The following is a 27,405-nucleotide window of genomic DNA, read 5'->3' as shown; positions in this document are numbered from 1 at the left end:
GAAGCCTGTAGGAACAGAACTGCCCTTCGAAAAGGGGCTATGCCGAACAGCTGAGTAAATCAATGCCAATAATTTTCATCCACAGAAGATCTGAATTCAGGATTTATTTTGCCTTTTGTGGGAGTGTAACCATGAAAAACAGACTTTTTTCCCCCCTGTAACTGTTTTGAATTAGCATTTCTTGTATTTGGATATTTCAGAAGAAAGGATTTTAATGTTACACTTTTCATATGACCTCTTACATCGATTCTGTGCCTTCAACTTAAACCAAAAATGTAACTGGAGATAGGAAGTTTTTGTGTAATCTTCCTGCCTTTCAAGAACAAAGTGTATCTACAAATATGTAGTAACTTTAAAGGTGTAACTTCATTTTCTGTGAATGGTGCAGCTGGGAACTACAAAACCCAAGGAATACATCTGCCTTTACATATATAAGCATAGAGAGGGAGGTATGTATATATACACTCAACCTCTTAGAAAAAGTCGTGGTATCACATGAATTTAGCTTGGCTGATTAAGGGAAGCAGACAGTCTGGGCTGGATTATTTTTGGTCCTTCTGATACATAGCTCGGTTATTAGCTGAAGAGAATCCCAGGATTTAATGTGCTTCTGACACAGATTCCGCTTTACAGCCGATCTGGGCTGCGATGCGTTAGGAAATCAGTACAGACCAGCTCTGATTTGTGTATTGCTGTAACTAAAAAGAAATGAGTTAACCTGCAGGACCTTTCCAGCTGGATTGCTTCAGGGTAATTACTTTTTTTCTCTCTTCTTTTTCTTTTCTTTAAATGGAAAGCCATGTATTTCCTGTGCTGCAGCAGAAATCCTGTAACCAGCAACAGAAGATCAATGCTTTGGTGTTACAGATTCTCACTTTAATCACAGGCATGGTAGCCACAGCCAGACCCCAAGTGATGAGCACCCTATTGACTGGGAAAGTTGATGAGAACAAGAAACTATTTAAGCAAGAGACGATGTAGGTTTTTTTATGCAAGAAAAGGGTTAAGGGGATTTGTTCTCTTCTCCCTGGTAATGAGTAGTTCTAAGGTTAGGTTTCTGCGGATTAGAAAGGAGAGGATGTCCATAGATTAGCTGGGGCAGTGAGGTTACTTGCTGTACTAACATCCAACAAATACTCTTTCCCTCTGGAAATTCTGCATGAGCTGAACATGGCATATTCTGTGGGGTTTGCAGGTAAGAAAATTTGCACTGTACTGAAGCCATTGTACTGCAAGGATGCATTTCCCCCATGTAACTCGGAAATTTGTTTCCTCTCATAGATACAGCAAACCTATTTAAACTTCTAATATCTGTTTAGTTCCCATTAGCCAAATATTAGAGGGGTGTATGAATAGGGAGTAGGAGCTTGAAAGAGATTTTTTTCCTCTCTCCTAATCTTCAAAAACTGTACTTGTTTTTTAGAAGTAGGTTATGAAACTACCTGTTCTTGTATGTTGAGAGATAATGTAGAAAAATATGTCACTGATACGGGACTCTAAAACAAATCCTTTCTTTGAACTACCTAGCCACGTACTTCTGAGTACTAAGATTTAGTATAAATACGGTGGTTGGTTGCTTTCTTCTCAGTAAGCCCAAGCTGTTGGCAATAAACAGCTGGAAGTAAAGCTGGCTGCCCCTCATGACTGCAGTGTGCTGCATCAAGTGTTCTCTGCATGCTGCTGTTTTGGGAAGCGATGTTTTAGCAGTTTACCCCGTGTAAACAAGGTACTCACACCACCACTGCAGCTCTAAGGCTGTGCTTTAGAGGGAGGCAGAATAAACCACCATCAGGAAGATCTGAGTACAAAGAGTAGTAGCATAAATTACCTCATGTATGCAGGTAGGATTCTGTGAAATCTCAGAGAATGCTTGGTGTGAACATAACATTTTTTCTGTCTTTTTCTTGTAAAACTCTACTGCCTCTGACTTGCATTAAGTGGTGCTTGGGTTGAGATAAGGATAAATGGTTTCAAAGGCTTAAAATAGTCAATTTATTCCACTAATATGTCGGGTTGCTGTTTTAGCTAAAACACTTTAAAGTCTCAAAAAGTATACAAAAAGCAAGGTGGTTCTTTACACTGACTAGAAAAGGAAGCTGACAGACTTCAGTGATGACACTGGCCCAATTAAGCTTATTTAATGCAGAACAAAAAAGTCTTGAACAGGGCATGTGGTTTGAGTTGCTGAATATCTCTCCTGTGGCTTATTTGCAATGAAAGCTTTCTCAGAGTATTTCCTACTCTCAAGCTAATTTGCAGTCTTCAATATGCCAAATCATTAATTTTGGCAAATTTAAAGATAGGAGTAGTTTTCCTTGTAAAAAGGAAATTATTCAATTAATAATTGAATTATTAACCAGAGTGTATAAGAGCAGGGGGGTGATGTTCTGGATGTCAGGTTCTCTGGTGTTGTCCCCTTTAGAGGCTTGACAAGATGCAAAATTGTCCACTTAAAGTCAATTCTGAAACTTCATTAAAAACAGGGCTTAGGTTCCCTTGCAGCTCTAGCCTTGTATCAATAAGACCTTCTGGTCTGTCTGACAAATAGGTTCAAGGAATTTCATACTCTGCTGCTGAAGGAAGCCCTGTAGCCCAAATTTGGGATAACAGATGCTTGTAGACGTGAGGTGACTGACTGATTTTGACTCAAATTCTCGCACAGTCAGTGTGGATATCCAGTTCTGTCTCTAACAACAGGCAAAGAGAGATGTCTTCTATTAATGAGCATCTGTAATTGCCTGCAATACACGTGAATGGGAAGGCCCTTACACTGCCTGGGAGATTAGTCAGGTAAGCCTTTTAGCAAGAATTTCCATCTAATTTATTTAGATCCTTGGATGAGGAGATGCTGAGCTCCGGCCTTATAGTCTGCGTAGATATGTCTTTGGAAATAAAGGCACAGTAGTAATTCTAAGTTTGTTTGAACTCTGACCTTTGCCCTTAAGCAAGCAATCCAGAAGGTCTCTTTCTAAAGAAGTAAGATACTCCTCCTCTCTTCTGATAATGACTTTTTCAGCATCTGTTGCTACTGACAGCTTCTGAAACCAGGCTTCACAGTTGGAAGCTGCTTTCCTTTTGTTGTGTGTAAATATGAAACAGCTACTAATTTATGGCTGAGGTGAGCTGTGGTGTTAAGAACTTGACAGATTTTAATGTTAAAATGCTGCTTCTGTTAGTGCAAGCATAAACTCTGTAGTTTAAGATGACAGCAATGGATGGAAGGGTTACTGCACGTTTATTATTATTCCTAGAACTCTGAGAGCTGTAGCTGAGGGTTTCACCCAACAAGGCAAGCAATCACCCTTCAGTAGCTTTCCCAGTTTTTTGGGAAATCTGAGGTTAACCTTCAAGATAAACTGTGTCCAAAATTTCTAAACACACTCAAGTTGCTCTCACATCTGTTCTCTGTGGAAGCTGTACTGATACCAGATGCTGCAATGCTCTATGGGGAAAAAATTAATCTGTCAGTATTTTAAAGGGCTAACGATATTGCTTGTGCTTCAGCAGAATCTGAAATATTTTAGCATCTCCAGAAATGTTGTTCTTTGTTTCCATTTGCTTTGTCTCGATGAAGAAAGGAACAGGTTTTCATGACAGATTTATATGTCCTGCTTTGTTAAATCCATCATTAGGCAGATCAACTAAGCTTAAAAACAGGCAAGGCAAATTCTTAAAGGAAAAGAACCGAGACCATTGAAAAATATTAAATAATTGCAGCTCAAACCCCAGTTGTATTGGGTGAGGATCAAACTATATTTCTGTGAGTCTTTAAAAGAATAATTCATAATTTTAAAAGCAGTCTTCAGATTAGAATTTCAGTAAGATGTGTCATTGAGTATTCCATAGAAGTAACTTGAAATTAATTGTCCAGACTCAGTAATAAAATGTTTGAGTCATAATCTCATGACTTCTGATTTTTTTTTCTCCCTTAATTTCCACTGCCTTTTGAAAGCAGTTTTATGATTTAACAGGAGAGAGAGGAAGCGTGTTCTAAAAATAAGTATTAAGTGCAGTAAAAGTGACAGTAATGCCTTCTGCTTTTGTAAGCAGATCAAGATAATACTTTTCCTGCTTGTACCTTTGCTGTTTTCTATCTACAGAGCAATCTAGAGGAAAATGGCTGCCTTTTTACTTTATTAATCCAGGGGATAAACTACTGTGTATTTAGCAGAATTTGGTAAAGCATTCAGTGAGTCACACTGGGGGTCGCTATTGGCTGAGGTGCTCAGATGTTTGATGTTAGTTTTTTAAATTTGTAGTCCAACTCATCTCTTGAGTGGCCAGCTGAAATATTTAATTCTTTAGGAGTAATCTACAACACTGATAACCATGACAGTATCTTTAAACTTGTATCAAGTGTGATTTGAAGTTAAATCAGATAGGATGTAATGAAGATTTTGAATTACTTAAGAGCTTTCATACACAGATTCTTGATGCTTTAGGGTATAAATGCATTGTGTGGTGTTCCCTGGGGAATTTTCATAATACTTTGAGAAGAAGAGTTCAGAGAATTCCCTGAAGCGATCCAGTACTGCATTGTTTGCCATGAACAGCAGATAGAAGAACTTCTTACAGTTTTAAGTTAAGAGAACATTATAGGTTAGTGATAGGTTATCACAGAATTTTAAGGGAGAGAAGGAATTTGAAAGAAAATTTTAGAAGGCTTATATTTTATATGTGGAAAGGTCATGCAACATGGATACATATTAATTAGTAAGTGGTGTGTTCCTGCATTGGTTAAAAATGCTGATTTTAAAATTTAAAGAAAAAAAATAAGGTAGTATATGCGCTTTTTATAATTAAAGAAATCAGCAACACATCTTTAGATTAGCAAATAACTTCTTTGATTCCATCTCTAAAAGCGGCAACCTATTGCTTGAGAGACATGATGATACCAGCAAAGTAATTTGAACCAAGAATTTTTACCTGGGCTTGGGTTTTTTGTGTTTTAATTCACTGTGAGGAAATAGAGAAAAATAATGAAATCTCTGTGGAACAAATCCTTCAAAGACCTTAAACTCAAATAATGATAGAGACAGGGATCCCCTTTTTCTAAATCATGTCTTTGGTCAATTAAAATTCAGTAGCAACTCCAGTCTTTCACTTTTAATATTGTGTCAATATCAGGAGGAATTTAATGTAATGTGTCCTTCAAAATGATTATTTTCTAAGCTATATTGATATGAAACAAGATTTAAGTCTTTAGAAAAAATTAAGACTTTCCATGGTAGTACACTTAAGCTGGAGAGCCAGAAGATGGACCAAACAGCTTTTTGTTTTAGATGACTTAATGAAGCAAGCAAATGATAATTCCATAAAGATATTAAAATGTCATATTCCAGTTGAGGCTTGTCTGTCTGTATTTTGGATGCTACTGGGTAGCTGAATTTACAGGTGGGACTCATGTATTTAATTTATTTTTGACACCTGTTGTGCACTTTAAATACAAATTATTGCCCCCCCACTTTGTTTTAAATTCTGCTTTCTTATCAATGTAAGATACCTGACAGTATTCTGATATGAGGGTACTCTTTTCCCTAGTTCAGCATCTATCTTTGTGAAACCAACGTGGTGTGAATGCACTATTCAAAGTGGGTGGAATATCCTTGAATAAAGGAGAAGATGGAGGTGCCAACAGTCAGCAGTAAAGATAATGGTAACTTTTGCACCTCTTTTTCAGTTTACTTTCATTTGAAAAAAGTTTTATTCCTTGATCTCTGTGACTCTTCTTCCATTGAGTCATGAGAGAGATTAATGTGTCTGAAGTATTACTACTTATTAATTGGAATGATTCTTGATGTTCAGTGGCGGTATGCAGTTAACTTAAGAGAGCATCAGAGGAGAATACCTGGCATTTGTTTCTGGCTTATAAAGCCAAGGAGTTTTTTGTTGTTTCACCTCTTCTCAGTAGGAGGTATGAGCTTGAACCCAGACTGATACATGTGAGATTGCCTGTATGGTTTTCTCACAGGTCAGTTGCAAATTGCTAATATTGACCTAACCCTGCTGGCTAATAAATGGTAAAATAACTCATGCAACAGAGTTGGTTGCCGGAAAAAAACCAAAGCAGACAGGAAATGTCTGTGCATTTCTTAGAAGTACAAATTGAGGAAAGGTGCGTTTCAAAGGCCTGGGTCACTGTTTGGCTTTGGTTGGTCTTCTTTGTGTACTGAAGTGTCTTGCGCTTTTCTGTTTCTTGGGCTCAGGTGTATCTCATGTTCTGACTCTAGCGCTGCAAGAACTCAGTTTGCTCTGTAAGAGAGATGTCAATGGCGTTGGCATGTTATATGACCTGCTCAGATCTCGCTGGCTGCAAGCACTGCTAAAGGTAAGTTAACACACAGCTATGAAAACAAAGGTTACCTAGAGAACAATCTCTAGGGAATAGCTACTTGATTTTGCCATATCAGGACAATAAATGCTTATTTACATGAAGTGCTGGTAGTTCTGATGTCAGTCCTAACATCAGCAGTCACAGTAGACAAAACGACTTTTGCTTTAAAGGAGAATAAAGTATTCTCTTCCAAAATGTCCTAGCCATTAAAGCTCTTCTACTTTACATGTCCGTGTTAAGGCCAGGGGACACAGACTAAACACAGCATTGCTCAGCTGTCTTTTCTATTCTTAAATTTCTGTATGGCCATGCATCCCACTTCTGGGCCTGGGACATTGTATTCTTTTATTTTGCATCCCACTCATCTGATGTGTAACTGAAAATCTTATATAGTTAGAGAACAGAGTTTTGACTGGTGTTTCTATCTTGGGAAGAATTTTATCTCTGAGACAAATTCTGTACAAATTCTGCTTTTCTAAAAAAGGTTTTAAAAATCTTTACATTTTAAAGAAGAGCTTTTACTGGATAAGAACGCCCATATGGGCATTTTAAATACAGCAATTTGTTTTAAGTTAAATTTACTTTGCTAATTATGCCTTCAACTAGAGGAAGAAAACAGATTACAAATCAGGGAATTGGCTTTATCAGGCTGTTGACCTGTGTAGACAGCTTTTCTTCTAGGAAAATTCAAAACTACAAGGTAACTGGCTAGCTAGCTGGTAATACAGAGAGGCATTGAGTTCAAGACTAAATTCCAGATGCATTAGATATTTAGAATTTAGATTGCAGACTCTGGGGCTATAGTTGGACTGAGAAGTTTCCACAAATAGAGTGTTGTCCATTGCTTGTCATGTATGTATCTATATGATCATGTGAACTGGTCAATGTTATCATTGCCTTGTTTTGTCTGTCATGGCATGAAACAGATTTATGAATGCCTCCAACATTATCTTGGAAAAAGACCAGCTCCTGTCACGCTGCAGGCACGTGCATTGAGTCGAGAGGTGAGACTGTGTATACACAGTTTATTGCTTTACTTACTCATACCAAATGAACACTGCAGATAAGTGTTCTGGTATTTATTCTGTGTCTCAGGTCTAAATACAGTATATAAACTTGAAACTCTCCTTGCACATCTGTAAAACTGCTCAACAGCCCTTACTGTGGTAAGAGGGGGGGCATGAGAAATGGGCACAGCTGTGGTTGCTGGACTACACAAATCCTGGCCAGTGTAATGAACAGAAACATTAATTGTTTAATCACTGACTGTGTATTTTTCTTCCCATGTAACTGTGTGGTTCAGTGTTATGGCTACAATCAAGCAGCCTGACATGAGGATATTGAAAAGCTTTTTAGATTTTTCTAATCATAATAGCTGAATTCTTAATCTTTTAATTAGTGGGAGAGTTAATGACGAAGTAGAGAAACTGCGACTAGTGATGAAATTGGTTGAGGGATGGGAGCAAAAACTGATTTAGAGTACATGGCACTGTGCCTGAACTAAATTAAGCCTGGCTGAGTGTAGTGCAGCTGTGGTCATATTGTTCAGTTCTAGAGCAAACCATATGGACATCCTCTGAGTCATATAATGTGGGGGAGCTTAATACTGTCTCCATATCATATTCCTTTACATTCAATGTAGAGCTTTCTAAACTAATTGTCCTCTAGAATCCTTCTCTGTGCTTTCTCTCTTACAATTATCAGGTGGTAGAATTGCTGCGTGAAGCCCCTCAGTCAGGAGAGATCAAAGAGCTAAGACGGCTACTGCGTTCTCCACACTTAAAGGCAAGTCCTGCGTAAGGAAAGAAAAAGTTTGCTCATGGAGCTCTCTGCAGTGGGAATGGAAATGGATGGGCAGCTGTTCACAAGAACTGGTAAAGGAGCCAGAAGAGACATAGTTAACTGATGATGAACTAATCTGATCATGAGATCAAATGTGAACTGTGTATCAGAAGTACCTGCAGTGGGCTGCATTTTACTTAAGGCTGTGCTTGAAAGATGTTTCTTACAAAGTTTAAATTATGGGTAGTTAATACAGACATATAAAACCAAACTTTCCTTGAAATTGCAAAACCTGCATTCTTAACCCAAGAGCTCCAAATAGAAATATTTCATCTTTTCTAAGTTTTCCACAAGAAATAGAGGAACTGTTCTTAAAATTTCCATGGTTTGATTTTCCTGGTGGAAAGAAGAAAATGTCAATGTGTGCAAGGGATCTATATTCACACAGGAATACATTCACTGATTTCTATTTTCTGGCCAGTCACTGTTTAAAGTTCTGCTACTGTATGATCTTTGCTTATGGGTTGGTTGGTTTGCATGTTTTCATTTGTAACAGGCCTTGCTATCTGCTCATGATACTGTGGCCCAGAAAGATTTCGAACCAACCCTTCCACCACTGCCAGACAACATACCTGAAAATGAAGAAGCTATGAGGATTGTCTGCTTAGTGAAAAACAATCAGCCTCTGGTAAGGGAGCTTCCTTGTGTCTGTCAAGTTATTTTAACTTAGACAAGAACTGATAATGCATCAGATGCATATTGGTTTCTTCCCAGGAATGTCATGGGAATTGTGTGCATTCTTGTCCAGATTTTACAGAATCACAAGAATTGTTGAGATTGGAAAGGACCTGAGGAGACCATCTGGCCCTGCACAGTGTGGGTATAACTAGAGCAGGTTGTTTGATGCCTTGCCTGCTCAGGGTTTGAACATTTGGCAGATACATTCTCATTATATGAGATAAAACCAAACTGCATTGAGAGTTATTCCCATGGCCCAAACAGAAAGGAAGGGAGGAGAGACTTTGAAAGTTCTTTAGAAATCATTTGTACTTATTAGCAGCAACAATTGTATAGTTTAGCTAATCTGTTTTAGGAAAAGATAGCTGTAATATTGGAGATAGAAAAGATTTCTTACTGTCAATCCATGAGGTTATTTTAGTGTGATGGAAGTTGAAGACATTGAGGATTTAGTACTAATACATTATGACCCTGGAAACTACAGGCCTGTCAGTCTCACTTCAGTGCCTGGTAAAGTTATGGAGGAGATTATTCTGGGAGGTATTGAAAAACACCTGAGATTCAACACAGTCATTGGTCACAGCCAGCATGGTTTCATGAGGGGGAAAAGTCCTGCTTATCAAACCTGATTTCCTTTTATGACAAGGAAACCCACCTAGCTGATCAGGGGAAGCCAGTTGATGTAATCCTTTTGGAATTCAGTAAAGCTTTCGATACTGTCTCTCAGAGTACCCTTCTGGACAAAATATCCAGCACACAGCTGGATAAACACATCGTGCAGTGGGTGAGCAACTGGCTCATGGGTAGGGCAAAAAGGGTAATAGTGACTGGGGTGACATCAGACTGGGGACCTGTCACTAGTGGGGTTCTGTAGGGGCTCCATCCTCTGCCCTGTGCTCATTAACATCTTCATGAATGACTTGGACACAGGACTGGAAAGAATACTGAGCAAGTTCACAGATGATACAAAACTGGGAGGAGCTGTTGACTCCCTTGAGGGCAGGGAGGCCCTGCAGAGAAGCGGCGACAAAGGAGAAGGCTGGGAAGTCCCCAGCCATGTGAAGTACAACAAGGGAAAGTGCTGGATTCTGCACCTGGGATGGGGCAACCCTGGATGTATGGACAGACAGGAGAATGAGGTGCTGGAGAGCAGTGCCATGGAAAGGGACCTGGGGTCCAGGTCAGTAGCAAGTTGGATGTGAGTTGGCAGTGCCCTGGCAACCAGGAGAGCCAAGCATATCCTGGGGGGCATCAGGCACAGCATCACCAGCCAGGCAGGGGAGGGGATTGTCCCACTCTGCTCTGCACTGGAGCGGCCTCACCTCGAGTGCTGAGGGCAGTTTGGGGTGTCACAATATAAGAAGGAAATGAAGCTGTTAGAAAGTGTCCAAAGAAGGGCCATGAAGTTGGTGAAGGACCTTGAAGGGAAGCTGTATGAGGAGTGACTGAGGTCATTTGGTCTGTTCAGCCTGGAGAAGAGGACACTGAGGGGAGATCTCACTGCAGTCACAACTTCCCTGTGAGGGGAAGAGGAGAGGCAGACACTCATCTCTTCTGTGCGATGACCAGTGACAGGACTCGAGGGAGTGGCCTGAAGTTGTGTCAGGGGAGGTTTAGGTTGGATACCAGAAAAAGGTTCTGCACCCAGAGGGTGGCTGGGCACTGGAACAGGCTCCCCAGGGAAGTGGTCACAGCACCAAGCCTGACAGAGCTCAAGAAGTGTTTGGACAATGCTCCCAGACACATGGTGTGACTCCTGGGGATGGTGCTGTGCAGGGCCAGCAGTTGGACTCCGTGATCCTTGTGGTCCCTTCCAAATCAGCGTATTCTGTGATTCTGTGGTTATTGCTATATCCATGTTGTGGTAAAAAGGCTGTATCCCTCAATGCCTTTTTGTCAGTGTGAAGATCAGACTTGTGGTATGAAAGGAAACTTACTGGGGTCCTTCAGTGATCAATGTGTTTTTTCTTTGTTCTTATCTGCCAGGGTGCCACCATTAAACGCCATGAGATAACAGGTGACATAACGGTTGCCCGTGTGATCCATGGTGGGCTGGCAGACAGAAGTGGTAAGTGGAATTTGAAACAAAGTGATACATAAAACTGAATTTGAAATAAGACATTTGAAGTAAGATAATAGCTTCTGCAATTAATCTTCCATTATAAAGCAAGATGATGTATATATGGGAAAGCACTGTTAACAGTGATACATTGCAGTGACTTTGATTTGGGCTTCATAAATTTTCAGATGAATTTGCTGTTTAGACTGAGTTGAGGTACAAATCCCGTTTTTATTATGTATTCCTGGCACCAATACCTGGTGCCCAAATTGCAGTGTAGTATGAACTGCAGCTCATTCCCTAGAATGAGGAGAAACGGTAAACATCAATAGTTTGTGATTCTAGAAGATAATTGGCTTTAAGGAATAATATTTTTTGGCACTAGTCTACTAAACACTTTGCTTAGCACTAGTAGCTAAGCAATCTTGTGAAGAGTTTCCTTGGAAATGTTACTACTTTGTCATCCTAGAATTGAATGTGTTCCATGTCCCTTAGGAAATGTAATATAACTAAAATGTAAAACACCAGAAATAAAATTCAACTGTAATCATTATAAAATAGCTCCTTTTAGTATTTTCTGGCCTTTGTATATAGAAGAAAACCCAACTTGCAGAAAATAGCCGATTAAGTTCCTAGTTTGACTAATATTGTAATTGAGTTAAAGGAACATGGGAAAGAAAACAATATTGTGAAGACTTTACTGTAAAGGACAGAGAGGAGTTCCGGGACCTCCCACTGCACCTGAAGTTTTTAAGGGTCTGATTCCATGTCTCATGGTCTATTAATATAGAACAGGTTCATAAGTTACTTTGGGAAATGGAGCAATATTAAAATGTGTGTGCTAATTTTAAGGCAAATTGTCAGTAGATTGTAAAGATGTTGTATGAGGGAGTGGGAAGAAATAAGAAAACTGAAGCATGCAAGCTTCTTGCGACCCGCAGCAGTCTGCAGTCCCATCCAGGGGCAATGCAGCCCGAATCCAAAATGCTTTCCTGCATACCTGGTGTATGGAAAATTTTAATGCTGACTTTCAAACCTGTGGTATTTCTCTGTGACCCTGCCTTGCCTATCCAAGATAAATCGTCCTGCGATAAAACTCCTGCTGCTGTTTTCATATTTGTTTTCACGGTAGGGTTGCTGTACGCTGGAGACAAACTGGTGGAAGTAAATGGAGTTCCTGTTGAGGGACTTGAGCCTGAGCAAGTCATTAATATTCTGGTATTTAATATTTTTAAAATTTCTACTTTGTACCTTAAGATTATTTGTATGCTCACTCTTTTACACACTCTTGTACAGGAGAAAATCTGAATTTTCTGTTAAAAATTTCAGGCTGTTTCCTTACTGTGAATGAAGTTCACAACTGCTCATGATATCAGAATACGTGAAACCAGAATTAAATCTAACTTCTGTTCTGGACAGAAATTTTGTGACCATTCCACCTGCAGCTTCTGGGAAAAATACTAATTTTTTAGTATTTATCAGTGAAGTAGACTTCACTGATTCATAATTTTTCCCCAAGTGCCACTCAGTTAATATTCCACAAGAAAGTAGAGGAAAGCTGCTATTGTAGTAAGAGTCTGTGTTAGAAAATGCACTAAAGCAGAGTGAATGAGCTTGTAAACTACACATCTCACCTTGCAAAAAAAGGGCACTGTAATTACTGTTGTCAAAATTCTCATGAAGAAATCTGTTGAGATGTCCCTATTGTTTGTCATTTTGCCCACAATTTTCCAGGGTTCTTGACTGCTAAGTGTTAAGTGCCAGCCAGTGAGGTATTTCTATGTGTAATCGTATCAAGTCTATGTGCTATTGCCCTGGCTGTACCGTTACTAGGTATAAGAAATACAAACTCTATTGGAATGCTTAATTATTAAGTGATGTTCCTCCCCCTTTATATCATCCATCTATCAGACCGTGATGTTCCTCCCCCTTTATATCATCCATCTATCAGACCCTGCTGCTAATTTAAATAAGATTTCAGTAGAAAAATTTGGTATGAATTAATGTTGAAATTACATATACTTACAGTGAAACATAGGTTACATTAAATTAAAAATAGTTAGCAAAACTTTGATGTTTCATTCTTGAGTTTCCTTTTGGAAAAAATACAGTATTGTCACATCGACTCTGTCTACCTGAATTCTATCTGTAACACAGACATTACAGTAGCCTCAAAACCATGCTGTGTCAAGCTTGTCTTGCCTATGTTTGATTACTTGCGTTGAATACCAACCCTATTTTAATTCTTTTCTAATCATTTAGGCCCTGTCTCAGGGGACAATTATGTTCAAATTAATTCCAGTTTCCGATCGGCCTGTCAGCAACCAAACAACAGTAAGAAACATTCTTTTTCTTTTTCCAGATTGATAACAGTAGTGCCTAATTGTGTGATACAAAGACATGGTGTTGCCTGGAAGTTTATTGCAATCCCCAAAGTGTTACCTTGCCTTTATGGCCACCTCTCAGCTGACATCAATATGTTGTTGCTGAAGCAGTAAAGACAGTAAGTGAAAATGTTATTGTGTAATGAAGGCACTTTCAGAGTGATCTACAAGTTGAAGGTCAGTTCTTTTCATAATATATGAGACAAATGGGGCTTTTTCCTCATTTAATGGACAGAGGGGGTTTAGGGCTTGATCTGGTTTTTAAAACTTGACTTCATGATTAGTTGACTGAAGATGCAGCACTATCTGGCCCTGCGATTGTAAAGCTCATGTTGTATCTGTTCTAAACTTGGCTTCTGCTTACTCTTGTGTATTTTCTCTACCAGCTTTATGTGCGAGCAATGGCAGATTACTGGCCCCTGCAAGATCCTGCCATACCATGTGCTGATGCAGGTTTGCCTTTTAAGAGGGGTGAAATACTCCAGATTGTGGACCAGAATGATGCTCTCTGGTGGCAGGCCAGGAAGGTTTCAGATCTCAGTGCCTGTGCTGGACTCATACCCTCAAATCATCTTCTTAAAAGGTAAAGAAATCATCATTTTCCTGATTTCTGGTTCAAAAATTAGCCAGTTATTCACACTTTGTTCTTTAAAATTTTCACAAGTTTTGTAGCAGTATGATTCAGATCTGACAATCATCCTTCCTCTTTCTTTCTGATCTCTGACTTGCTCTTTTTCCCTTAAGAGCACCTGTGTGAGAACAAGCTTTTGAAAGCCCCTGTATAATCTCAAATTGCCATTTAGGAAATTTGCAGCACTTGTCCAGTCTCCATGCTGGTTGCTAAGACATCTAGGGGAGTGTAGCAGCTGAAAGATGTGTGGAAATTGAGGGCCCTGACTATTAAAGGACCATCATGTATGATGAAAACAAAAAAAGCAAGGGGAGGAGCAGGATACTAAAAGCATAGTATTTTTTTAAAGCTGTCTTGTGATGCATGAGTGACCTCTTCAGCTTTGGTCAAAGCTGAGTAGGCCAGATTAAAAGAAAGGAGAAAAAACCCCAAACACTCAAGGAAGAACAAGGATCTCTTGCTTATTATTTTCTGCATTAATAGACCATTATTTTTACACTACATGCTTTCAGAATCAGAGTTCTTACACTGCTGTAGCAAACTTTTCAATTTGATCCTTTAACCACATGTCCTGTGGTACCCTCAGGATAACAAAAGGCCATGCAATAGCAGATGATAAACTTCACTTTGCAATATATGTATAAACCTACCTGTGGTCTGTATAATGCAGGTTGAAATCAAACTGGGCTGTGACTCAGGCTGCAAGGAAGAGGCTCTGTGTAGTAATGGAGGCAGTAGTACTACTACCCCTAGCAGTAGCACACTCTTCTACTTCCGGGAGTCTGTACCATGCTATGGCTTATCTTCCTGTACTTTTACATAAACTCTTAATACTTCCGGGCTGATGATTTGGAAATTCAAAATAGTTCTGATAGCATGTTGGTTTTCTTTCAGGACTTTGCAGTGGGCTAAAACATTGGTAATGTTTCAGTTCTTGCTGTCTTCTCTCAGTTCAGTACTGATTGATCTTACATGTAAACAGTGAATCTGACTGGAGCATAATGTGCTTGTGGACTGTTTTGTTTCTTTAACTGTGATAAATTTATTTCTATGTAGGAAGCAGCGAGAATTCTGGTGGTCTCAGCCCTTCCAGCCCCATCTCTGTCTCAAATCATCAATGTGTGAGTGAAAAATTACTTGAGTAATACAGTAGGAAAGCAAGATCTTGTCTCTGTTTCAGGCATACTGAAATAGAAGCTTATACAATTCAGCTTAATTCAAAGACATTGTGTCTGGAGCCATATTGTAGCCTTAGAAGTGTGTTAACTATCCCTAGAAAAACAAATACTTGATGATAATTGTACCTGGAGTACTGATGGTGGAGATGGTTGTCTCCAGCATACTTGGGATCTGACCATAAGAGAAGCTGTGAATTCAACCTCTTCTAAAGTCTCTACAATCTAGGAGCTCACTAGGTCAGCCAGTTCTCTCCAGGAGAATTGGCTCTAAGTCTTGAAGTGACAATTGTACTGGCCTGGCTTTCCAGGGACACAGATACCAGCTCTGCACTGAAAAAGTGCCATACAGTGTTTAGAATGTTTCTTTGCCATCAAAGCTATTGAGAGAAAGATAGAACTTCTTTTCTTGAGGCCTAAGATAAGCTATGCTGTCCTTTAATTTATTCATGGTAACAATCCAGAAATGTTATCCTCTGCCAACTATAACTTTCTAAATATGCAATTATTCCCAGAAAAAGAATGTTCTTCCTGTTTCCTCTCTCCCTGTTTTCTTCTATGGTTCTTTATGCAAGTATAAAATTTTTCTCTTATGATAAATCCCAGAGGGAATGTGTTTCATTCCCTAGGATTCTTCTTGCACTGATTGCTTTGTTTGCTAGAGCTGAGGCTCTCTTTCACCATAATTTTATTGCATTTTAACTGCTTCAATGGATATGCTGTGAGCAGTAAGCACTGTGGAAGAAGGTAGGAAATCACATCTGGACAGCATTGTATTTCTGTACCCGGAACCAATATATATAACACATGGTTTTACAGACTTTTTAAAAAGTTTTCGGAAATGAGGCATTTTGATAAATACATGCAGAAGAAGCCCAAGTTCTTGGCATTTTGTGTGCTTAATATAATTGAAATCCAGCCTTTTTTCACCTGAAGTAGTAAAGTAGTAGATGCATGCATTGTCTTAAAGCAAAAACTTTAGCTGCGCATTATCTGTCAGGGAAGTGACCGTTTGGATGGGTTCTTTGAGGAAAGAAAGACAACGTTTCCTCTTTCTCTTTTCTTCTCCCTCTTTCTCTCCTGGAGCAGCTCCAAGAGAGTATTTCTTTAAAGGATACATATGGGCAGAATGTGATTGACAGATACTCTGAAAATTGCCCTGTAACTGGAAAATAGCTGCTATTGGGCCTCTCTGGAAGGGCGTGCAAGAACAAAACACAAACAGTGCAGTATTGTGAGTCTATGAGATTGCCCAAGCTCATGTGATCGCATTTCAGGGACAAAAATTGATGTGGTCTCAGGATTGAGAGAGAGCTGAATTGATCTTTTCCTTTTCTTCCTTGTAAAAATAATAATAAAATCAACCAAGCAAAACACTTTCCTTGAGTATAGCATGTTGGAAAGATATTTAAAAGCTATAGGACTGAAAATTCTATTCCCTCATGGTAATACTTAATAAATAGATATCTACTGGATAAACAGATTGACAGCCATGTTAAACCTTTCATTATTTCAAGAGGAGAATTCGTTAGATGCATTTGCCTCTCTGCCACAAGCCCTTCAGAGCACTCACTTAGAAGAGATTTTTGCTCACTGTAGACAAGGAACATCAGTAAATTGGAGTTAACAGTTAAAATCCTTAAAGATGTCTAAAGGCGATCTGAGTTTCACATATCTTATTTCTGATGTCTGAGTTCAGTCTTGTAAGATCTGTAAGGCTGTTTTTCCTCCTCAGTGTTTTTCTGATTCAGATGAATTTTTTTCCCTTGTGTTAATCTGTAGAGGACGACATGCAGATTGACGAAAAGTGTGTGGAAACAGGTAACTGAATTCACTTGTGATTATTTTATTTGCCTCAAGGCAGTAGCTAGTTAAAAGCCTCATTTGCTAGATAAAACCACCCATCCTCCTAGTGAACTTAATGGTAGAAAATTCTCTTTTTCATACCCTGGAAACCTCATCTAGTATTAGTGTATTAAAATGAGCTGTTTGCAGTTCTGGCGTACAGTGCTTATAGTCAAGTGTTTTGACCAGCACAAAAATATCTGCTTGAATGAGATCCAACCTCTTTGATTCAGGTGTCGGATAGTGGCTGTAATGTTACCATAGTTTTTTGCCTACTGTATGTTTAATGCCACATATTTTTGTGGTCATGGAGAGCCCACACAATTCATTGTCAAGATACTGATCTTGGGACAACAAGGAGCAAGAATAGGTTTTTACTTGTGAACACTAAGTGTGAAGATTGGTAGCTTGAGTTGCTCCCTAAAGCAGTGCAGTTCATTCTTCCTTCTTCAAGGTAATTCAGAAGCTCTCATGGAGGGATGGGATCTTGTAGGGCTGTGTTAAAAGAGATGAAGCAGTTAATTCAAGTACGGTGAGCTGTATTTTGCCACCTCAGGGTAGAGGGAGCTGGGGGAAGTATATGTGAGTATATATGAGACCGACAGAAGCTGGAAAACTGATTTCTGATTCTGAAATCCATTAGAAGGAAAAGAATTAAATTTTGAATTTATTTTAATATCTTTGCTATCTGGATTACTAAACAAGATGAAGAAACATTTGAGTCAGGTAAGTTCCTCTGACCTAATTCTAAATTCCTTGCTATTGTTCTGCTGCGAGAAGGGTGTCCAGAGACAAGCGAGTGTCTTGCAAACAAGCAGGTGGCAAAAACCAAAATGCCACTTTAGCTTCAGAAGCCATTCTGGCTTGAAGAGCCATTATGTAAAATCTTGTTGCTTTAAGTCCTCCTCTTGTTCTCTGATTACCTTAATAGTAAGGTTTCTGTCCTCTTATCCCACAAGTGTGAATGTTTCTTCTCGTGCATCAGTAGCAGATCTATTTATCCAATCCTTATCAGTTATACCTGTGCAAGCTGTGACAGCAGGGGCTGCACTGATGTCAGCAGATAATTGGATTACCTTCGGTAATGTGGAGGCCTGAATCCCCAATGCCTGTAGGAGTTGATATGGTACAGAGGAAAGCTGCTTCTGGATTCCTGATTGTGGGCATGGCTGGCATACAGGAAAGAAAAATGCTTATAAAATTCATTATTTATGTATTGAAAATAGAATCAATCAGTACTTTTTTTTTTAACCAAGCTGATATGGGGATTTATTTTTTTTCATTTAGGAAGCAGCTGCTTATTCACAGCATCTTGAGAGTTCTGCAAAACTTCAGTCTTCTAAAATAGATAATTTCTCCCCTAAAATAAAACTACTGCTAAACCTCTCATTTGAGGTATTTGTTAACCTTGTGGAGAAGAGTGTCATTCTACCTTACACTTGCTCTTCTCCACAAGGTCCCGAGTTCTTCTGCCAGTTCTTCTTTCTGCACCTTCTTCTCTTATCACAGGTGGTTTGTTCTCTTCCATTTCTCAAGCAATGCCCAAGGCTTTTAAGGCAGAACCAGCAGGTCTGCAGGGCAGTCTTTTGTTTTCAGGCTAGGATGTTTCTGATAGCTGCACTTGGGGATTACTGTTGTAAATCCTGATCACTGCTCAGTGCTGAGTCAGCTCTCTGCTGTAGCCACAGAGTCAGAGGAATAAAGGTGCAAATATTTGCTATCCTACATTCTACTTTAACCACTAGTTGCAGATGTATTTTGCAGTACAGTACTGACATAGATGCTGCAGTTGAGTCTTGCATTCTTTGGGAACTGAGAATTCATGCTTAAAGAAGCATATTCTAATGTTTGCAGTACCTGTTTTCTACCTTCCCTAAATGTGTTGGGCAATGCTGGTTGGATTTTTTTTTTTAACCATAGTATAGACTGTCTTCTCAAAACTAATTGTTTTATGTCTGTCTCTATCTGAATGTGCAGAGGAGCTTAAAGAAGGTAACACTAACTGTTTTCTCCCTGTCTCCTGTAAGCAGTAAGCTAATAGAATTTATCTGTTTATTGCTTTACCAGGAACTATCACTCTTCTTGCAATACCCAGTAGCTGAATTGCTTGTTCCCTGTAGGATTCTACACTGCACTCCATACCATAGAGGAGAGTGTAGATAAAGCAGAAATATTTAAACATATTTGAATGATGACTCAAGAGACCTGAAGATAGAAATTATATGGGCATGTGTCAGCTGAACAGTACTCTGAACATTGCCCTGAATGAGCAGTTTTGTGCCAAGCAGCTTTTTCCATAGTCATAAACTAGTTGTTAGTACATATAGAAATGCAGGAATAAAACTGTATTGTAAAGGTACAAGTAATGAAGAGTGTATAGATGTGAAAGAGCAATTAACATGCATCTAATTTTGTTTTAATACTTCCATGCTTATAAGATAACTGTAAATCAAAGAGTCTAGAGCTAAAAGCATTTCAAAGCTATGAACATAATGTTTTTCCTTGAAACAAATACAGCTTTTAAAGACATGCCTGTATCTTCTGTATCTCACTCCTGCTTTAACAAGGCCTAAGTAAAGGGAGCACACAGCTTGGATAACTACATGCGTGATTAGGGGAAAATAAGGAGTTCTTTTTGAAAAGAAAACTAAACACTGGCACCATTTTTTTCCTTGGTTTGAAAACTCAAACCACCTTTCTCAAATAGTTTCTAAACTTTCTGAACATTGATTTATTGGAAAATTGGTATGTTTGAGCCTTATATGAGAAATTTAATAAAAAAAAATACATACAGAGTTTTAGAAGTCTCACCTGAATAGTGAAGTCTTTATGAGGAACAGCATGAGAATGAGGACAAAAAGAATTGGAGGAAACTGGTTAGGCTCACATGTTGGAGCACAAATATCACTGATCCAATGAAGAAAAAATAAATAATAAAATCAGGTCTTCATTTTGCCTGAAACATCTGAGCACACACAAGTTGCATTTTCCAAACATGGTATGGGGCAGAAACCGAGTTACAAATTTTTTGTTTCTGATTTTGAGCTGCTGACTTGTTAGTTATTGTTTTAACTAAGGAGTGCTTGTAAGAAAGATTTCACCTGAAAAGCTTAAATTATGTGGAGGTTTTTTTTCATTAATTTCAATTTCAAAACATTGTCTGGTATCTAGATATTTTAGGAATGAAACAAACAGAATGTTAAAATTCAAATTTAATTTAGAAAATACCAAGACTTTCTATTTTTATTTTTTCTCACAATGACCCTTTTGAATTGATCATTGGTCATGTGAAATATTTTGGTATTTCATATTATGGAGTATCATGCTTTTAAAATTATATTAGGCATCATATTGCCACATATTTACTGAAACCCCTTTTTTCCCTGGGATCAGCAATAATTGTTAGCCATCTAGCTTTTAAGCTTTCCCTGTTCTTTTTTATTTCATGAGTATTTGTTCTTTGTATTCTAGAAGAGGAAGAATTTGGTGAATTTGGTCAACGAGTCTTTATTGGTATGCAAGACTAAAGATAAGTAAAATCTTTGCAGCTTGATCTAGATTAAATGCTTGTCTTCAGTTAAATAAAATACTTTGTTCTTTATATCACCTAAAGACTTACTAAATGGAATACAATCTTACTCTGTTTTCCAAACTTCAGGAAATCTCCTTCCTCCTAATAATGCTCAATCTCTCCATTTAAATTTTTCATCCTGTTAGGTTTCTACAGAGACTTGGCCACTGCTATTTAAACTTGACTTCATTATTCATTTTTCTCAAAAGTAATATCTGTCATCCACTGACAATAATCATGAGGGCTTTCATTAGAAAAGTATACCTATAGGTGAGGTTTTCAGAGTTGGATGGTCAAGTGGAGCAACAAAGCTACCCCTGTGGTTATTAAACCATAGCGACCTTTAAAATACACATTCTGGAGGCTGGAGTAAATGTTCCAGACTTGCCTCATGAGAGCAAACCACCTACACTATCAAAAAAAGTTCACCTGTTCCCTAGAGATGCCTCAAGTAGTCAGAAACTTCTCCTTCAGCCTGTTTGGGGATCTTTTGGAAGTCTTTCATTCTGGGCTAGTTTTCAGATGACTTTCAGTGGGATTTTACCTACTCTCTAGCTGTCCTTTAATGCTCAGAGATTCTACCAAGCTGTCATATCAAGGGCAGCAATGAAATTCACTAACCTTCGCCTAGCAAAAAGCTCAAAAAAGGTAGTATGTTCTGTGGCTTAGAAAGAGGCCCTCTTGGCTAAAGGAGTAGTTGCCTACATCTCTGGTGTATTTTCTAGTACTGATGCCTCTGCCCCTTTGCAGCTGGATTCCGCAGAAGCATGCGGCTGTGTCGCAGGAAGGCCCGGCTCAACCAGCAGTCCTGCTACTCCCGGTGCCCCAGCAGCTGCTACAGCACCCTGGCAGCTCCCTATGAAGAGGTGGTCAGGTACCAGCGGCACCCAACAGACCGGCACAGACTGATTATCCTTGTGGGTAAGAGGTTAACAACCTTCACAGGCAAATGGCACCCTCTTCTGACAGAGGAGAGGAAACAGTCACGCACAGTCTGACCCACGGGGATTTCCTGCTGCTGATTGCAGTGGTTGCTGACTGTGTAGGCAGCTCTCAAAGCAACACTTCAAGAATTATTGTAATTTGGCCCCATTACTGAGGTTAAAGTTTAATGTAGGTATCATCTTCTTTGCTTGAGATAGAGTCCTTAGAAGAAGCCATACAGTTACAAATGCTGCTTGATAATGGATTTTATTAGGGAAGTGGTTCAGTTTTATATTCAGCTGGGACTGAAAATGATGAGAAAACATTTGTAACTTAATAGAAAACATATTTACATGGAGGCATTTCTACAACCAGTGTTAAATGCATAAATAGGACAGTAATAAGAATATTTAACTCCAGACTATAACAATCTCAATCATGGACAGTATAGAAAGATGCCTTTAATAATGCTTGTTATAGGACATACTGTATTAAGTGGGCTGCAGGCTCTCAAGGAGACTTTAATTGTAGTGACTGAAGGGAAGCTGCTGTTCTGCACTGTTCTATTGTCCTGATAAAGCAAACTGAGTAAAGGCAAATCCACTATCCTAAGTCTAGATGTATTTGGTAAGTGTTTTCTTTTAAAATAGTACTGCTGAGTTGCCTCCTGGGTATGGCTATATTGCTGGGGAGTGATTTGTACCCTGTCAGTAATATTAGTTGCTCTTCCAACTTTCCAGGTCCTGCAGGAGTTGGTGTGAATGAGCTACGGCGAAGGCTTATCACAAGTAACCCACGAGAGTTTCAAAGTGCCACACCTCGTATGTAATGCTTTTCCTCTTTCCTCCACTACCCCAATCCAAACATGAATAGGAAATGCCAAGTACCTTCCTCTTGCCTTTGTGCATTCATAAACTCTTTGCTCTATGGCTGTTTCTTCAGCTCCACTGAAAGCCAGTATTGTTTGCTTTCATAAGGGTTAGTTTAAAATACTATCTATCTCATTTTAGCAAATCAGCCAAAGGTATTTTCAAGTTCCAGCCTCTGAAACCATTAAAAGCTTTATGAAGGTGAAAGTTATGTGCATGATTTGGTTTAATTTTGATGTTTGCTTTTCCTAGATTTAAAAAAAAGAACATTTCTTGGAGATATTTTAAGTTCTTAGGGTTTAAGTGCTCAGAGATGAGAATGAAGACAACAGAAGTTGGTGCTTAATAGGCTTTGCAGCTTTCCTTATTAGCCTTCTAGTCTCAGATGAGACTTATGCAGCTTAACTTCTGACGTAACAACTGAAATTATTTCTACCTCTGCTTATTTGGTTCTTGTAATTTAGATAACCAAACTGGAAATTAGGGATCTGAAGCTAGCTGAAAATTCAGGACTTTGTGCTTAAGATCCCAGATATGGGGAAGGTGCAAGTGTGGGAAGCTTGTGGGGTTCTTCTGAATGAACTTTAAAAATTTTTGCCTCTGAGGAGTAAAAATAGTTGTGCAACCAGTTCCAAGGCAGTTCCTGATTGCTTTGAATCACAACTATTTGGATTAAACTACCCTTCCATTCCAAGAAATACAGTTGTGTTTTGATAACTTTCAATGACTTGTCACTGGCAAACCATTACAGTATATGGGGCTTTTGCTCTGGATTAACGTATGGAAATAACTCATATTATTATTTATTAAAATACTGATTGATAGTTCTTCATGAAGTTCATTTTCACTTATAAAGTTACAATAATTTAGTTGCAACTGCTTTTTTTGCGTGTGTTGTTATATCTTCTTTCAGACACTACTCGTGTTCAGAAAAGTTATGAAATGAATGGTCGTGAATATCACTACGTATCAAAGGAAACTTTTGAAAACATGGTGTATAGCCACAGGTGAGTAGGAGAGATGAATTACATTTTTATTACTTAAAATCCAGCATGATCCAAGAAAATACAGTTTTGTAATTAGGTCCCAAGTCTGGGCTCCGCCACTCTTATTGTGTATGTTTGGTGTAAATCTGGGTCAAACTACTTGAGACCGTTTCTTCCAAGACTGTGTTCATACAGTTGCAAATAGCTCCTCCACAATTAATCTCAGAATCCTTCTAAAAGAACATGGGCTCTCTAGTTCTGAGCTCATTAGATGTGCTTGTAATTTATAAGTCTAACTCTCCTGGAAACCAGACTGCTTTTGAAAATTTAGTAGCGAATCCCACCTGTTCCTGACCTATGACTCCATTGCAGGATCTCTGCTGTGATGACACATGACCAGTTGAACTGTAAGGGCTAAATATTCAAAAGTGTCTGCTCCTTTCTATGCATCAATAATCTAAGGCAGACCAGCTCAGCACCACAGAAGCTACACTCATTGAGCTGTGCCAAGTGCTTTGAGATCTTCAGATTTAAGAAGTTATTTGTAGTATGTAATTGACAAGCATTGACAAGTAAAATCACAACCTCTCATCATAAAATTCATAAAACCATGATGAGTAAAAAATGCATGTTTTGGAGACATTAAACTGTAATGGTTTTGATTTTATGCCCAGTGTAGCAGGGAAGAGCAAAGGTGTGAAGGTTCATCAGTGTTCACTGCATTTTATGATCATTCAGTCCTGATCACTGGATTATAATTGAAGATTTCACCTTTAAATTGAACCTTTTTGAAACTCAAATATTCTTTCACTTTCCTTCTTCCTCACCACTGTTGCAGAATGCTGGAATATGGGGAATACAAAGGGTACCTCTATGGTACCAGTATTGATGCAGTGCGAACAGTCCTTGATGCAGGAAAGATCTGTGTAATAGATTTAGAGCCACAGGTGAGTGGTAAAGGGGCAGGGAATCTTCTGGAAGGAAAAATAATTTTCTCTACATTCTTGAGCCATTGGAACATGTTTGTTGCTTTGTCTTTTCACTTTACCGTATGGTGCTTATTAATAATAGATTATTCTTTTCATGTGTCTTAGGGGGTGGTGGTGGTACTACAGTGACAAGTATGTTGACAGTTCATTTTTTACCAAGCCAGCAGCTGCATTATCAGTTTGGATGGTATGGAAATGAGTTTTCATACTTACTTAAAATAAGGATTAGTCTTTCACATGGAGAGCTGTAGCATGGGATTTCTTCCTCCTCCAAGCCCTATTAGTTGAGAATTCTGTCCTTCTGTTAGCAATCTCAGAACACCCTTTGCTAAAAGCAGCAACAGTTAAAAGTAATCAAGCAAAAGCTGAAAATTTTAGTATGTCTTTGTGCCTTTATTCCTCTCCAGAAGTTACAGCTGTTAGTAACCTGCTTTTTCACTTAGATGCTATTCACTTTTCCTTCTATTTTTGCATTGAATTTGCTGATAAAGATAAGGCTAATAAAAGCCTGCGCTTGTAAATATCTAAGATACTTAGAGCTGTGTCTAGCAAAATCCTGCACCTTCTCTGAATTACTTGCATATTTAGTACTTAGGAGGTGTTTGGGCTGTGTTGTTTCAACATCTCCTCTAACTGAATGTAAAGAGCGACACCGTAACTCAGTAATTCTTGGATATTTCCCTCTAATTATGCAGAGCCAATGTGTCTGAGCCTTAGGCTGGCAGGGTTTTGTGCTGCTTAAAACAGAAGTTAAGTTACAAGATTTGTGGGGTATTACTCAAAAACTGAAACTGCTGTAAGAGGCAGATTAGGTCACACCTTAGTCTTCACATCTAAAACTGTCCTTGGGTTTCTTCTGTTCCATTTTTAAGCAAAGGGGAAAACGTGGGGTGTTGGGACTTGGGATGTGTAATTTTGCCACTTGAAGTAAGAGCAGTGAGGTAGCAGAAGTAGTGCTGAGTTACATACTTTATTTTAAATCTGGTGGCTTGACCAATTTTACATGCTATGATTTTCTTTTGCTTTTCTTTTTTTCCCATTCCCTCCACTCCCTGCAGTAATTTAACAATACTTACTAGCATTAGGAAATGTTACACAGTACAAGGAGTTCTGAAAGCAGGATATTTTCTTCCAGTGTGGAACAATAAAGAGGTACTTTTTCCAAAAGTAGCTCCCTAACAGTTAAAAAAGAACAGGTTTCAAATGCATCTTTAATGTGGTTGATTGTAGAGATCTGTTAATGACACTGTTCCATCATTCACTGGTATTGAAAGCACCTCCTAATAAGGTTACCAAGCAGAATTAAGTGATTGTATGCTACAGTTGCTTAACAATGTCTGGTCCAGGGATTATTAGTGAGATCTTCTTCAAGTAAGTGTTCCTGAAAAAGGTGTCTCCTAGGTCTGGAGATAAAAGCATGTTGTAAACAAATGGCTTTTTATGGGAGTAAAACTGGGATGAATACACTTGAAATACTTCATTTTATTCTTCATTTGCAGGGTATACAAATAGCCCGGACTCATGAGCTAAAGCCCTACATTATATTCATCAAGCCACCCAGCATAGGTTGCATGAGGCAGACTCGTAAAAATGCCAGGATCATTACAGATTATTATGTGAACATGAAGTTCAAGGTGAGATTTGGGAATAAAAGAGATTGAGTTTATTAATCTGAGATTCTGTTATTAGAACATAATGCATTCTATTATGCTACAATGTTAACTCTTAAAAAATACTACTATGTCTTTAGGATCAAATCTAAACCTTTTTCTGTAGATTTTGTTGGGATTTCTTTCCCCCCTCCCAGATTGGCTTTGAAGCATAGGAGTTGTAATTTGTATCTAGGGGGCTGAGGCATTTTGCTTCAAAATGTCTTTAAAGGAGAAGGTATATTGCATATTTTTGTTTTAATTAGCTGCCTTGTGCCAGTATTTGAATCAACATGTATATTTACTGTTTGCATTGAAATACTTGGAATGTGCTTCCTTCAGTAATTTAATAAATTATTTTTTCACAGTTATAAGAATGTATTATTATTTCATGTATGCTTAATGATAGTATCAATCCTATACTAAGTTCTGTAGATAAAACACAGATCCTGCTTGCAGGAAATGCATACCTTGTATTTAGAATATATACAGCACTTTGTCACAATTGTTTCCACACAAGTCATAATCAAATTTAGCATCTTAACGTTTTGGAGACCTCAGTCTATAACTATGTGGAAATGAGTCATGATTGCTGTGACAGAAAGTAACATGGACACTGGCCAAATAAACTAAAATTTGGAATAAAACCACAAGCATTAGTAGATCTGCCTTCCAGTCCTTAACATTCTCTGCCATCACTCATCATTAGAATAACTTTTTAGGTAAATGGAGCATACTGAGACACAAGGCACTTCCTTGGGAAGCATATGGCAGGCAGCTCTGTTTTTCAGATCTGAAACTGACTGTAGAATGTGCACTTTATTACAGCAAACTGTAAATGAAATAAAGTAGACTGACATTATCTATTGACCTCTTGTTTATGTGGCCCAAGCTGTTTTGCAGATGCTGCGCAGGTATGTTTCTCTACACAACACTGAAGTTTTCTGGACTTGCTCTGTCTCACAGGAAGAAGATTTACAGGAGATGGAAGATTCGGCTAAGAAAATGGAAGCTCAGTTTGGTCAGTTCTTTGATCAAGTGATTGTGAATGACAATTTACAAGAGGCATCTGCGCAGCTGCTGTCTGCAGTACATCGTGCACAGGTCGAGCCGCAGTGGGTCCCTGCGGTATGGATATGCTCCGACACTCAGCCCTAATTCTGAGCAGCAGGCAGCTTCAGAAAGATTACAGCTTATGTTTTACTTCAAGAATAATCCTAATGTCAGGATCACAAGAATTTATCTTTGTAAATGAGGGATTTGGAAGAGGATTAGGAAAGAAGCTGCTACGGGAGATATAATCATACTATGTTCTGTGTTGCATCCACTTTTGTACCAAAATAAAGGAAATATTGTGAGCACTCAATTACAAGAATAAAGAAAAATCTATTTTGTTGCATGTATCTGCATTATTTACTTACACGTAAGTTCAGAAAGGTCCTTTCCTTTCTTTGTATTATGCTCATTCT

At 38.6% G+C, this 27,405-nt stretch overlaps 1 protein-coding gene and 1 long non-coding RNA gene across 16 annotated transcripts in view; one reads left to right on the top strand and one right to left on the bottom strand.

Moving 5' to 3' along the window:
* The first annotated feature begins 633 nt into the window (after positions 1 to 633).
* MPP4 (membrane palmitoylated protein 4) lies at positions 634 to 27,335 on the top strand. 13 transcript variants are annotated; one of them, XM_032115077.1, is made up of 23 exons: positions 902 to 1,195; positions 2,698 to 2,790; positions 5,542 to 5,656; positions 6,207 to 6,328; positions 7,261 to 7,338; positions 8,039 to 8,119; positions 8,673 to 8,804; positions 10,841 to 10,922; positions 12,046 to 12,131; positions 13,176 to 13,247; positions 13,684 to 13,880; positions 14,985 to 15,049; positions 15,833 to 15,850; positions 16,886 to 16,924; positions 17,654 to 17,674; positions 18,926 to 18,940; positions 20,420 to 20,461; positions 21,270 to 21,440; positions 22,184 to 22,264; positions 23,226 to 23,319; positions 24,137 to 24,245; positions 25,787 to 25,921; positions 26,903 to 27,335. In XM_032115077.1, exons 3-23 carry the CDS (start codon positions 5,623 to 5,625, stop codon positions 27,092 to 27,094), a joined length of 1,866 nt encoding a protein of 621 aa, XP_031970968.1. In that variant the 5' UTR covers positions 902 to 1,195; positions 2,698 to 2,790; positions 5,542 to 5,622; the 3' UTR covers positions 27,095 to 27,335. The 13 variants fall into 13 exon arrangements, 12 of the variants coding, with proteins under 12 accessions (XP_031970969.1, XP_031970978.1, XP_031970977.1 ...); XM_032115078.1 differs by lacking the exons at positions 902 to 1,195; positions 2,698 to 2,790 and adding an exon at positions 634 to 750; XR_004241350.1 differs by lacking the exons at positions 2,698 to 2,790; positions 26,903 to 27,335 and adding an exon at positions 24,393 to 24,474 and having other exon boundaries at positions 890 to 1,195; positions 25,787 to 25,864.
* LOC116446752 overlaps positions 14,373 to 27,405 on the bottom strand; it is a 31,343-nt gene continuing 18,310 nt past the window's right edge. For 2 of the 3 annotated variants that reach the window (XR_004241355.1, XR_004241354.1), the window contains exons 5-7: positions 24,501 to 24,610; positions 18,025 to 18,117; positions 14,373 to 17,443 (exon numbers count right to left, since the gene is read on the bottom strand). This is a non-coding gene — a long non-coding RNA (uncharacterized LOC116446752). The remainder of the gene's footprint in view (positions 17,444 to 18,024; positions 18,118 to 24,500; positions 24,611 to 27,405) is intronic. The other variant, XR_004241356.1, reaches the window with a different exon arrangement.

This window comes from Corvus moneduloides, chromosome 7 (genome assembly GCF_009650955.1).
Source record: "Corvus moneduloides isolate bCorMon1 chromosome 7, bCorMon1.pri, whole genome shotgun sequence".
Classification (NCBI taxonomy): domain Eukaryota; kingdom Metazoa; phylum Chordata; class Aves; order Passeriformes; family Corvidae; genus Corvus; species Corvus moneduloides.
This window is presented reverse-complemented; position numbering and strand designations above follow the sequence as displayed.